The sequence below is a fragment of the Ursus arctos genome, unplaced genomic scaffold (assembly GCF_023065955.2).
Source record: "Ursus arctos isolate Adak ecotype North America unplaced genomic scaffold, UrsArc2.0 scaffold_21, whole genome shotgun sequence".
Lineage (NCBI taxonomy): Eukaryota > Metazoa > Chordata > Mammalia > Carnivora > Ursidae > Ursus > Ursus arctos.
The window spans coordinates 3,646,003-3,659,491 of record NW_026622886.1 but is presented as its reverse complement, the minus strand read 5'-3'; the positions used below and the strand labels follow the sequence as shown (position 1 = coordinate 3,659,491).

General features: G+C 39.7%; 1 protein-coding gene across 2 annotated transcripts in view; it reads right to left on the bottom strand.

Annotated features, from left to right (window-relative positions):
* Positions 1-13,489, bottom strand: part of DDX17 (DEAD-box helicase 17) — a 20,069-nt gene extending 6,580 nt beyond the window's left edge. For both annotated transcript variants that reach the window (XM_026479269.4, XM_048217812.2), the window contains exons 1-11: positions 13,096-13,489; positions 8,719-8,869; positions 7,922-8,021; positions 7,190-7,323; positions 6,831-6,896; positions 4,843-4,984; positions 4,312-4,472; positions 4,052-4,224; positions 3,377-3,487; positions 3,060-3,121; positions 1,615-1,674 (exon numbers count right to left, since the gene is read on the bottom strand). In XM_026479269.4, coding sequence (XP_026335054.2) covers positions 1,615-1,674; positions 3,060-3,121; positions 3,377-3,487; positions 4,052-4,224; positions 4,312-4,472; positions 4,843-4,984; positions 6,831-6,896; positions 7,190-7,323; positions 7,922-8,021; positions 8,719-8,869; positions 13,096-13,145 — 1,210 coding nt within the window. In that variant the 5' untranslated portion in view covers positions 13,146-13,489. The remainder of the gene's footprint in view (positions 1-1,614; positions 1,675-3,059; positions 3,122-3,376; positions 3,488-4,051; positions 4,225-4,311; positions 4,473-4,842; positions 4,985-6,830; positions 6,897-7,189; positions 7,324-7,921; positions 8,022-8,718; positions 8,870-13,095) is intronic.

Genomic DNA, 13,489 nt, shown 5'->3' with positions numbered 1-13,489 from the left:
ACAGTGTGTAGTTTAAACAAAAAAAAAAAAAAAAAAAAAAAAGGAAAAATTAAAACTATCCCAGTGGAAAGGGAATAGTGGCTTCCTGAGGATGACTATCATAAAACTATGGGAAGTGAAGAACTTACCTGAAGGGAACATTTAAGAGGCCATCGCTCGACAGGAAGTGAAAAAAGGCCTGGTGACTCAGCTGAAAATTGCACCCCTGTCTGTGAGGTAGAAGCCTTCACTTTCCAGGATCTTGTAGGACCTTGGTCAGCATTCTGCCATTTTGGTGGGTTTTCCCCCTCCTTTTGATTTTTACAAGGCAGCAAACAAAGGGGCCCAAAACAAGCACTGATGCTGAGTAACAAGAAACAGACTCAGGTACCTTCCCTCTCCCCTCACTTGGATGAGTGGGGGTGGGATGAAGAGTCTAAATTATTCTAATGGTAGCCAATTGATTTGGTTTAGAAATGCAGGGGGAAAAGGAACAAATATTTTTAATTGTCTAGGCAAGATGCACAAAGAAGCTACCAGCACATAGCAAGCCTGTTTAAAAACCACCATCACTGAAAGCTTTTGTGTAAACTGCTTTCAGGCCTCAGCCTCTTCTCCCAACAGGCCCGAGTTCTAACCGCACAGATCCAGACATGACCTCAGAGGGCAGAGACAGTTTTCAGTCATGGCTGCAGGTCACCACCTCTGAAGGAGGGAATGATGAGTGCAATGTATAGAAAGCCTTCATTCTTTTGTATTCCGGTTGAACACTTATCCACTTTATGTTAAGTATTACAAGGGAATATGGTACTTCGCACCTTACTGGGCAAGAAATTCAATACCTGTCAATAATTTAAAAATCTTTGTGATAAAAATGTCATCTTTTTCTAATATAAAGGTTTGAGTTATACCTGGTTTACCTCAGAGTAACGGGATAAAGTACCACAAAATGGTTTATAAATCTTAAATCATAATGGGTGGAAAACTCCAAAAGAACACGAGCTTCAAATGAAGTTCTTAAATTGGAAGACAGCACACTGATGACAGAAACATGGGTGGGAAGAGGGGATAACTGAGTGTACACGATAATTTTACGCCAGTAAATACCATTGGGCAATATAGATTTAACTGCTGAATGGTAACACATTTATAGACTTATTTAATCCAAGAATGTATTATGCTAGCATTCATGGAATTGGACTTCCACACACACATCTAGCACAGACAGACTGGTATAGGGAGAACTGCGGACACTAGCTTCTAAGAGCCAGGTTCAATCGGGCTCTTTCTATCCAGCCAGAAAATAGAATAAAACCAGGAAGAAGCTGAGCCGTTCAACTGAATGTCTCCTGTCCCTCTAACTGTTTGAATAGTCATGCCTAGGCCTTGCTGCAGACCAAAGCCTGTTTGTCAGGAGCAGGAAGAGACTTTGAAAATAAAAGGAAAAACAAAACAAAACAAAATAACCAAGGTTAAAAAAAGTTGTTGGGGGGGGGAGGGGAGAAAGTCACACTTTGTATTCGTCTCTTTTAAATATTTATCTAAACACACGAATATACAACTCTAATTTGAAATGACAAAGCTTTAAACCAAAAGATACATATACCACTGACAGAGACACCTATCTATACAAACCTAGCCCACGGGAGGCTACATCCGTGGCAATGAGGATGGGAGCCTTTCCTGAACGGAATTCTGTAAAACAAGCATAGTACCATGAAAGCCAAGTTATACAACCAAGGCTAAATGATTATCTTTATAAAATGACTGTACAACCATTTCTAGCTATCTGGCCTTTTTATTTTACCACGTTAAACTTCAAATAATGGTGTCAAAACATGCCAAACTCTTTTAAATTCAAGAGAAATAGTACTTTGAAAATCTTTATTATACTCGCTTTTAGCAGAGGAACAGACAATAAACTACCTCTAATGAAGTACTATTAAAACTCTGTAGCAATTCGTAACAAAATTAAAATGAGCTAGAATTTTCCCTTAAATTATGACACTGAAGTTACCTTCCAAATTAATACCAAAAGTAGAGGGCAGGGGGAGGAAGCAAATTTAAAGATGTGGAGTCAAAGGAGAAACCCTACTTTCCTCTGCCCTCAAGTCCTGGCCGAGATCCTAAAACCCTTGTACACAGAGATGCTATGAAGTGTCTTTTATTCTTAGTCTTTGACCTTGCCTGGTTGCTGACACAGAGACCCCAAGTCCCTCAGAATTTCCTGAGTGATCACAGTGCCTTTTGTGCTGAGGCACTACTTGGTGGAATCCTGGAGAGCTTCAGGATGGGGGCTGGTCACGGGAAAGACCAAGCTATAAGACTGTTAAGAGCTTGGAACTTTCAGCCCTAGCCACCCCCCCATCCCTAGAGAAGGGGAGAGGGACTACAGAGTGAGTTATTATCATCAATCAGGCCAATGCTATGAAGCCTCCATAAAATTCCAAAAGTAGGGGCACCTGGGTGGTGTAGTCGGTTGTGTGTACAACTCTTGGTTTCGCCTTGGATCATGATCTCAGGGTCGTGAGATTGAGTCCCACACAGGACTCCAAGCTCAGCGCAGAGTCAGCTTGAGATGCTCTCTCCCTCTCACTCTGCCCCTCCCCCTGCTCACCTGTTCTAAAATAAATCTTAAAAAAAAAAAAAAAAAAACCACCCACCAAAAGTACAGGGTTTGGGGAGCTCTCCAGGTTGATGAACATTACATCACCAGAACATTAATAACGACAAGACCTTATTAAATAAAGGGTGGTCTAAGTTACAAAAAAGTGTAAACAGCCAGCATTATTGACCTTCAAGGACAGAAGAGATATGCTAAAAAAAAATGTCCCTAATAATTAATGAGAGCAGAGATAGGCAAACTCTGGCCTACGGATTAAATCTGGCAGTATCTATTTTTATTTTTGCAACACAGCGAAGCTGTTTCTTTACATATTGCCTACGACCATCTTTTTGCTACATCAGAGCTGAATGACTGTTGACAGTCTTCAAAGCAGAAGTATTTACTTCTTGATCCTTTAGAGAAAGTCTGCCCATCCCTAAAACAGAGTACCGACAATGTTTAGTTTTGAACTCACCATTAAGTACCCAATCTCTTTCTGGTTGACTCTTGTCTCCATGGATACACATAGCTGGCCAACTGTCAGAAGAAAAGTGACCAATATTTCAGAAATCTTTAAAAAAGAGGAAAACTAAACTTTAAGAAGAAGTGCTACCACACGGAATTGTGACGGTTTATTAAGGCTACATGAACAGATGACTGTGTCCATCCAAAGAGTGAAGTGCATGACAGGCATTACTGAAATGTTATATAACATTCATTATACCAATTTAGAAATTCCAAATGAACTATAAATACAAAACCTGTGGCTAATTACCTCTGCGCAGTACTCACCCATCTCTGCGCATCCGTCGAGTGAGGTCATCACAGCGTCTCTTTGTCTCTACAAATATTATTGTCTTATTTTCTTTCTCAGCCATTATTTCCTCCATGAGTTGGATCAACCTGAAAACAAGACCAGCAAAAATGCACACATTCAGAGAAGACCCCCCCCATACATTATATGGAAGCTATGTCTACAATACCAATTCCCCAAAGCTACAGTACTTCCTTTTCACGTTATTTTCTAGACAGCTGTTAACTATCCGAACTGGGATTTAATTCTAAGGATCCAGAATCCTTGCTTATAACCACAATGCGCTGGAAAATGAGATAAAGAATGGATAGTTGGAAAGCTAATAATGCTTTTAATGTTTTGGGGCCTCAAAAAATTTCAGACTTCTGGGGCGCCTGGGTGGCACAGCGGTTAAGCGTCTGCCTTCGGCTCAGGGCATGATCCCGGCGTTCTGGGATCGAGACCCACATCAGGCTCCTCCGCTGTGAGCCTGCTTCTTCCTCTCCCACTCCCCCTGCTTGTGTTCCCTCTCTCGCTGGCTGTCTCTATCTCTGTCGAATAAATAAAAAAAATCTTTAAAAAAAAAAAAATTTCAGACTTCTTCAATGCTTTAATTTTGGGAGAATTATTAGGAAAGGTTTAACAGCATTATCAAAGCAGTAAAATCTTCTTACTTGTGGTCTTTTTCACTTTCCATGCAGACATCCACAATCTGGAGGATGTTGTGGTTGGCACTCAACTCCAGATTGCCCACGTTGATCTGGGTGTAATCACGAAGGAAATCCTCTGCAAGCTGTCTTACTTCTTTTGGCCAGGTTGCACTCCACATCAATGTCTGCCTATCAGGCTATCAGGAAAAGAAAAGCTTTCTTTTAGGCTAAGGAACTGTGACAGGCAATAAGCATAAAGACAGGGTGTCATCAGTTTTACACACCCTGATTTGGTCCACAATTTTACGGATCTGAGGTTCAAAGCCCATATCAAGCATCCTGTCAGCCTCATCCAATACAAGGTAAGTACATCGGCGAAGATTTGTTTTTCCTGACTCCAGGAAATCTATCAGGCGCCCAGGAGTAGCTATACAGATCTCAACACCTGTAAAACAAAACCAAAGATGTAGTACATTAAGAATTCTTTATATACACTGTCCAAGCCTCAGCAAACTAAGCAGCACCAGCTCTGGTGGTTGCATTCAATAGTGCAGAGCACTAGCTAAATTTTAACACAATACTTGGAAAAGCATGACGTAGATTTATGCATAATCATCAGATCCCCACAAAGTTTAAGTCTCTACTATGTTAAACATTCTCTTAATAGCAGTTTAACCATACCTGAGAATTTCTAAGCTGCTGAAACACTGATTTTTTCCAACAAGAACCCACTAGTTTCCTCTCCAAATTCGTTCATAAAAATTGGTAAAATGAGAAAAAACATTAATTCTTACTTTTTTTTTTTTTTTAATTACCTCTCTCCAAGTCTCGAATCTGAGGACCTTTAGGAGCACCTCCATAAATGCAAGTACTCTTCAATCTAGAACATTTGCCGTAGTCATCAGCTACCTGCTGTACTTGCTGGGCAAGCTCTCTGGTAGGAGCCAGAACTAGACACTGAAATAAACACACATGTTTAAGACACCTATCCCAAGTTAAAAAAGAAAAAAAACAAAAAAGGTTACCTAAATTCTTTTTCTATTGTCTAATCTGGTACTTTAAAATTATGTGAGGGAGTGGGGAAGGCAGAGAGTTTAAGACAGTTCCGTGGAGTGTGGCAAAAAACAGAATATTTAGCACGTGAGATGGTTTACTTTTGATATGGGATTCATTATAGTCTGTGTACTATTTAAGTGGATTTACAGATTATACTACCTAGTTTTAACTAAACGATGCTCACAAACTGAGTAAGTGGCTTTAACCATGGATTAAATATTAGGAAAAAAACAGATGAATAAGGTAATAGCAAAGCAGATACTTTTCTGACTTCTAGTTTAAGCTTTCAGCCAGACATATTTGGCAAAAACAATGACTTACACACAATCGAAATAACACAAAATTAAAACTCTTTGAAATAGGTTAACATATACTGTTAACAACTGCAACCTGTTCTGTGTACAGATCCATGAGATATTAGCTAACAATAATGAAGCTTATTCTACTAGCCATATGGAATGTATTTCATATTGCAAAGTAATGTATTATTCTTTTTGTGAGTATTTGGGAGACTGTAATAATGTACCTATTTGTAAAAACAAAAAGCTGATTTTTTTTTTAAGATTTTATTTTTAAGTAATCTCTACACCCATTATGGGGCTCCAACTCACTGAGCTCAAGAGCTGCATACTCTACTGAGCCAGTCAGGCACCCCTTGATTTTTAAAAAACAGGTAAGATCGGTAGGAGAAGAAAGGGATAAAGAAGGGGGGGTAATCAGAGGGGGGAGTGAAGCATGAGAGACTATGGACTCTGAGAAACAAACTGAGGGCTTCAGAGGGGAAGGGGAATGGGATAGGCTGGTGATGGGTAGTAAGGAGGGCACGTATTGCAGGGTGCACTGGGTGTTATACGCAACTAATGAATCATTGAACTTTACATCAAAAACCAGGGATGTACTGTATGGTGACTAACATAATAAAAAAACATTAAAAAAAATAAAATAAATGCAACTATTTTTTATTATCAAAAATAAATAAAGAAATAAAATCTTTAAGAAAACAGGTAAGAATTATTAAAAATGTTTCATAACCACTACACACATTTTACAGAAAGTAGTGTAAGTGAAAATAATCACCAGAAAACCATACTGCTTTATAAACATTTACAGAAGTATTTCTTTTTTTTTTTTTTTTTTTTTAAAGATTTTATTTATTCATTCGACAGAGAGAGACAGCCAGCGAGAGAGGGAACACAAGCAGGGGGAGTGGGAGAGGAAGAAGCAGGCTCATAGCAGAAGAGCCTGACGTGGGACTCGATCCCGCAACACCGGGATCACGCCCTGAGCCGAAGGCAGACGATCAACCGCTGTGCCACCCAGGCGCCCCTACAGAAGTATTTCTTAACCACAAAGAATACACATCCTAAATCTGACTTACATACACATGGCAGGGACATCATATCCCAATTCCTTATCCCTCACAGCATCATCGAGCAATTCAGAAGTGTATTTGAATTTACTGCAGAGTAAATGCAGTAATATGAAGTAATATAAAGGCAGTACACACAGTGTCTGTTAAGAGTAAGACTGGTTCAAATTCAAACTCAGCCATTTAACAGCTGTATGACTTTGGACTAGTCATTTAATAGCACTATGTCAAAATTTTATCAGTAAGATGGGGATAACATCACTACTAGATATGGAGGGTGGGTTTGAGAATGAAATCTGAAAACACAAGCAAAGCACACTGCCTGGAACACAGTTATCATTACATTGTGGTTATCTTTAGAATTATAAACACACTTACAATTGGGCCATCTCCCCTTTCCAAGTACGGCTGGTGGTTAATATGGACAATCGCAGGGAGCAAATACTGGGGGGGAGGAAGAACAACAGTCTTATTCCAAAACTAAGCCATTATTCTAAATTATCACAGTTAATTGATAACGTCTAACCTCAAAAGTGAAAACAGAACTCACAACTGTTACACATTATGTGTAACGTAAACTTGAACACAAAATACTCGCACACATTTCTCATAGCTAAGAAAGTTGAAATATTACCTAACTAGCTGAATTAGAATTTTTTAAGAATTAAGAATTAACAGGATAATCAGAATAGCAAAATAAGTTACCACAACATTAACATTCCCTTGCTGGTACGTACCGCCAGTGTCTTCCCAGACCCAGTCTGAGCAATGCCCACCATATCTCGGCCACTGAGAGCCAAAGGAAATCCCTGGCACTGAATCGGAGTTGGTTCTGTAAAGTGCTGATCCATCAACACATCCATTACATATTCTGTAAGGGAAGCGATGTCGGTGCTTTTAGGTAAAACTAAGGACAAAGCCAAAAGAACCCTACGAAACTGTTCAACTCAACAAAGGAAAGATTCACGCAGCTTCGTATCTCTCCAAGAGAAATGCTGTTTCTTTCTTTAGTTACTCAATCTCTGACCTGCTGACTTCTACCTCTCAGGACTGTTGCCTTAGCTATCTACCGTTCCCTTCAATACTTTAACATCACTGCCCTAAAGTTTCTAACAGAGCATGGGCACAAGGCTGTTAGTCACATGTTTGCCAAGTTAAGCTATATCCAGCTAGAAAGCAATTTCGTTCTGTTTTCTAAAAGGTAGAGGCAAAACTTCTAGGGGAAGATGAAAAACTCAGTTTTAAAATGAAGACTAGATAAGCATAAAAAATCTCTTATGCAACAATACAGCATTTACTTCCAGCTTTGAAGTTAAAAAAAAAATTACATGTTACCACCTTTGTGAAAGGCTTCTACCTGCCTCTTCAACAAAATACAGAGCCTGAATCAAAACCTTTAAATAACCCATTACCCATATTTACCATTCAACAAAAATTAACAATTACAACCTGGTTTGAAGAACACTTACGTGGGAAGTTAGCATGATGGAAGGCAAATACAGGTTTAGGACAAACATCTCCCCCTCTCACTGTAATTTCCTTCTTTCGGCGTAGTTCATCAACCTCATACTATGGAAGAAAACAAAGTAAAAAAAATGAGTAAGTTACTCTAAACGTGCAAAACTTTATGTTCCAGTCAAGCTGAACAATGATCTAATCCACAATTACACTAGAAAACATGTCTAACAGTTCTACAGTGCTTTCATATACAGTCAACTTAAATCGATTTGTAAGGATCCCCCCAACTTTGTGAGTCAATGAAGCAAGTGATAGAGTTCCATTTTCCCCATGGGAAAGCAGATACTCAGAAATATTAAAAGTAATTTGCCCAAGGTCAGAACTAGGAAGAGGGAGAAAAAGTGGAACTTGGGACTAAGTGCTCTTTCCATCACACTTTTTTTTGAACGAGTAACCATTCCATGAGTAGAGTCCAAAACAATCACAATGAGGTCAAAAAAACAGAAGTACATTCCGCCAATGTTTTAAACCTAACTTCGTAGATGAAAGGACATGAACCTCATATACAGTTAAAATCTCATACATGACAAATTGGGAAGCATAGCCAATAAATGAGAACCAACAATAGATTAGGTATGTATTTAAACTATTTCCTCTTATGAGTACCAGCAGTCTTAATAAGAATCTAAGGGAAATACCACATGAGAATAAAACATCTAACAGCAGTAAAGGCTGCCTAATATGTCAACTTGGTCATTATTGTGTATAGAAAAAAAGGTAAATCAATCAATCAATCCCCAAAACTTACCGGAGTCAGCCTTGCCACTTCTGGATGCTCTACATAAAAATTCTTCTCAAACTTGGGGAGCTCACTCAAATCCCACTTCTTTTTACGTAAACGCTCCCCAGGATTACCAAATTTCTTCGGAGGAAGGCCACCGCCACCTCTTGCACCAAATCTAGAAACATCAAAATTTTTACGTTTTTTAGTATTAAAAAAGCAATATACCTTAGGTGGCATATAAACAAGCAAAAGATTTTCTTGTGAAACAGTAATTTTTTAAAATTCTTTTTCAAAGGTATGGAGAAAAAGTTTGTAGAACTTCCTTTACTATCCCATGATATCGTTACAGGTATGATTACAATAGGTGAAAAATTAAAAACTCCCATGCTTAGAAAAATATAGGAATTACAACACAGATTCTAGAATCACTGAAAAGGTTTGAATTTTGATTCTGCCTCTTATGGTATGATTTTGAACAATTTAACTTCTCTGTACTCCAGTTTCTTATGCAGACATAATACTACCACTTACTTCAGAGACTAAGATGAAGCGCTTAAGAAAGTACCTGGCATAGTAAGCACTCAGTACAAATTAGCATAACTACATTCACTCAACAGTTACTGTACCAGGTACTGTTTTAAGTGGTCCTGGAGATATTAAATTGAATAAAACAGAAGTCTATTCCTGTGTAATACTCAGACATGTAGGCAAGGCAAGACATTAGTTTAAGTTTAAATTAAAGGCAACATTGTGGACAAGCAAGAAAAAAAAGACTACAAGCCAAGTTGCCCCATACTTGAAGTTTCTTGAACCTTTTATCTATAACTGTGGTAAGCACTCCTATTGTCTGCTAATCTAAGGAAAACTACTAGGGCCCCTCTAAGACTAGTAGGCTACTCTCCACCTTTAGTTTATGCTAATGAATAGCCAGAACTGATTTATGACCTCTTCTTCCTCTTCATCTCCACGTTTACTTTCTCCTTTTTGTTCCCAGGGAAACAGAACTATTAACTATAAACAAAAAAATACCAGTAAATCTTATTTAAGGTTTTACTTATTTTAAGTTCATTCTTTTTAGTAATCTATAACGAAATGTGGGGTTCAAACTCACGACCCCAAGATCAAGAGTCACATGCTCCACTGAGCCGGCCAGGCACCCCTTATTTAAGGTTTAAAAAACTCAAACAGATTTAAAGCCAATCTTTATTTAACATTCCTAACAGACAAGTTCAACTGGAATACAAATGACCACTAGCCGAACTTGCAATGTTCTCACTATTCCTAAAAGATGGTCCTCATTTCTGTATTTCAACCTATTAAAGTATGGGGCATTGTTCTGTATACAAGTAGTATACACTTACACTATGTTTTCATTCCGTTTCCTTACTCCTGAATTTGAATTCCCTTTTCCACTCTAACCCACTCATAACATCATCTTGCAGATGGTTCCACTTTATAATTGACAGCCAGTAGCTGTATTACTTTAAAGGGCCTCAACTTCCTGTAACTCAAAGTGTTCTAAAACTTACTCAACTAGACTTTCTCTTAATACAAACATACAAAGATGGATGGTGGGAAATTTTCTTGGGACCAGAGTATCTACACTCAATAGGTAGAACTTGATGGATTCCATTTATACTACTGAACTGGTAAGAGAAATCAGGAATCAAAACAGAAGCAAAGATATATATATATATATATATACACACATATATTGAAGATACAGTATCAATGACTTCTTCAAGTTGCCTTCAGGCCCAAAGCTCAATATTGAATAATCAAAGACCACTTGGATGAACCCCCCTTACAAATGAAGCAACTATCACAGATCTAAATAATAGGTAAGCTAAGTCTTTAGATTTTCAGGCTTACAAAGAATTGTAATACCAATTTTTAGAGACTGTCAGCCTACTTTATAATTTATGTGGTTCCTAGAAGGTGCTGTTTCATTCAATGGTGCTCCTGCATTCCAATGCTACCCAGACCTTAAACTAACGATCTACAAGAAAACTCTGGAAAGTAACGTTCCTTTTAAGGCGTATTCAAAGAAAGGAAGAGGTTTTTCCCATCTCCCTATTGTCTTGACTATTTATCCAAGACATATCATTCCAGACTACAGATATAATTTGAAACATGGAGTTCTTTAAAAATTTGCCATCTTCCACCTTTATAATTGAAGTTTACCTCAATATTCAAGTGTAGCCTCTTACAGAATTTTTTAGCACATTGCTGCCATCCTTCAAAGATGCACATATCCTAATCCCTGGCATACTATACTGTTCATTAAATATTTTGATTGCTTTGCAATAAATGCAGCTCTGAAGATATATATATATATATATATTAACATGCAATATCATGCTAGTTTGAATGTACAAGGCACATCACTTTGGGATTTTACAAACACACATCCACTGATCTCACTTTCATTCCCTTTTCAAAATAATAATCCATTTCAGCTCTGTAACATTCCATTAAGAATGTTAAAAATTCAAATCATAAATGAAATTTCATGGTAAATGTAGAATTAGGACACAGACCTTATGAAAGTGTCATTTTGTTTGAAAAGAACAACAAAAAAAAATGTCATCTTATAGTCAATATGGGGTAAAGTATGGATCAGTAATTCACTTTTTCAAATACTTTTATTGTTAAACATATATATGGTTAAATTATTAAACCAAACACCCACAGCAAAGAAATAGAACATTATCAGTACCTTGGCAGCTCCCTGTGCCTATTTCAAGTTTACAAACCCCATAACGACCACCTCTGGTCATATGTAGCCTTATAGGTATTCTTTTACCACGACCTGCTTTTTCACTCTATGTTTGTGAGTCATCCATGCTGATGCACGGTTTTTCTTTTCACTGCTGTATTGTATTCTACTGTATGAATACCCACACTTTATCCAGACATATGAGCAGTCTCCAATATTGTCACGGACAGTGCTGGTATAAATACTTTTTATACATGAATGCTGGGGAACATGTACAAGGATTTCTTTAGGCTTTAGTGTCTGGGGTATAAAGCTTAAGATAAGAATTACTGGGTCATTTTCTACTAGGTAATGTCAAATTCTTTGTCTTAAGTGGTTGCGCTGAAATTCACTTCTAAATATAGCTGTACTGTGAAACACTAAGCAAACATTCCACTTCTAGCCCTCCAAATTAACACTAAGTTCAAATATTTTCCTTCCTAACAAGGCATAAACAAAGTAATCCCTTTTATTTTGTAATTCAAATGATAATAAGTGCTTGTGACTAGTCTGGGACTTCTGTATTTGAACCACAAAAGACAAAAAATGTTTGGAGAAAATATCATTAACAACACCCACTACAAAGAGACAATTTCACACAGTATCTCAATTCCGGAGAACAATGCACAAAGTAAAGGCAATTATTATGTCCATCTTCAGTTGAGAAAATAGGCTCACAAAGGTCCAAGATATTGCACAAGGTCACACATATATTAATAACTGGCGTTGCATTACTTTTTATCCAGATATAAGACGTTTATTACAAAAAAGTAACAGCACAAACGAAGATTACTCTGTTAAGCAACTTTTTCCTTTAACTGATGTTAAGATTTCAATCTCAGTATCTGGGAAGACTTCAGGTTTAATCTTGTTAACTCAACCGCGGCATTATCCCACCAAAAACTTTCTAGTCAGGCCGGGAAAACTAATACCCCAGTCCAACTGGAGAAGGAAAGAACGGAATATGGGGAGGAACCCTATAGTAACAATAAAACAAACCCTTCCCTCCTCAAATAATTTCATTTAGATGGCAAACAATTCCACTGCTTTACGGTCCAATGTGCCTCCTTCGAATTATCTGAGATACGGCCAAAGGGGATTTAAAGATCTATTTAAAACTAGAAATGAGCCTTTTGGTCTCTAGTTTTCCAGTTCCATTAAGAGCGATCTCTGGCGACAGATAACACAAGGGAAGCCATTTGGCGTCAAGATTTTCCCAGGCCGCACTCGGAGACCTCCTCCTCTTCTCAGCAAGAACATCCGTGTTTTACAGATGAGCGCTGAGGCCTGGAGATCAAATGACTTGCCCAAATCGGCCGGGCTCGAAAGCCGGGCGCCGAGGCGCCGCTCCCGCACTCCGCCACGACGGCGGTCCGCAAGGAGGGGCTGGGGCGTCGCCAGGCCGCCCCCCCCCCGGTCACCCGTGATCCCGGGGCGCAGGCCCACCCGCAGGCCCGCGCACCAAACCGCTGTTATGTCCCAGGACGCCTTGCCTCCCGGAGGCGGGGGCGTCGCTCCCAGGACCGCACTCCGCTCCAGGTCTCCCGCTCCGCCGCAGGCTGCGGTCTCCTCAGGAAACAACCTTCCCCCCTCCCCCCGGCCCACGCACACGCGAGGCCTTCTCTCTCCCCCTCCCCCCTTACCCTCCACGGTCACGATCCCGGTCCCGGTCCCCAAAGCCGCCTCCGCGCATGGTCCCAAACGGATAGATATCTGGGAGCGGGGCACGGATGGCCGGGCTTGGGAGGGCCTGCGGCTCCGGTCTGGTGACGACCGATGGCGGCGGCGCCTCCGCTGTTGGGGCGGCGGCAGGCGCGGCGCTCTCTCGCTCCGACGCGCTGTCTCCCGTCGCAGACGCCACCGTCGCCGCCTCTCTCGTCGGAGACGGGAGCAAAACACAGAGAATCGGGGTTATAAAAACAGTGGGTAGGTTTGGCTACGCTCAAACCCGGCAGTGCCGCGGTTTAGGCGTCTCCTTCCTTCCCAGCGGCTGCACAAAATGGCGGCCGGCGCTGAGACTGCTCCAGCTTAACGCTA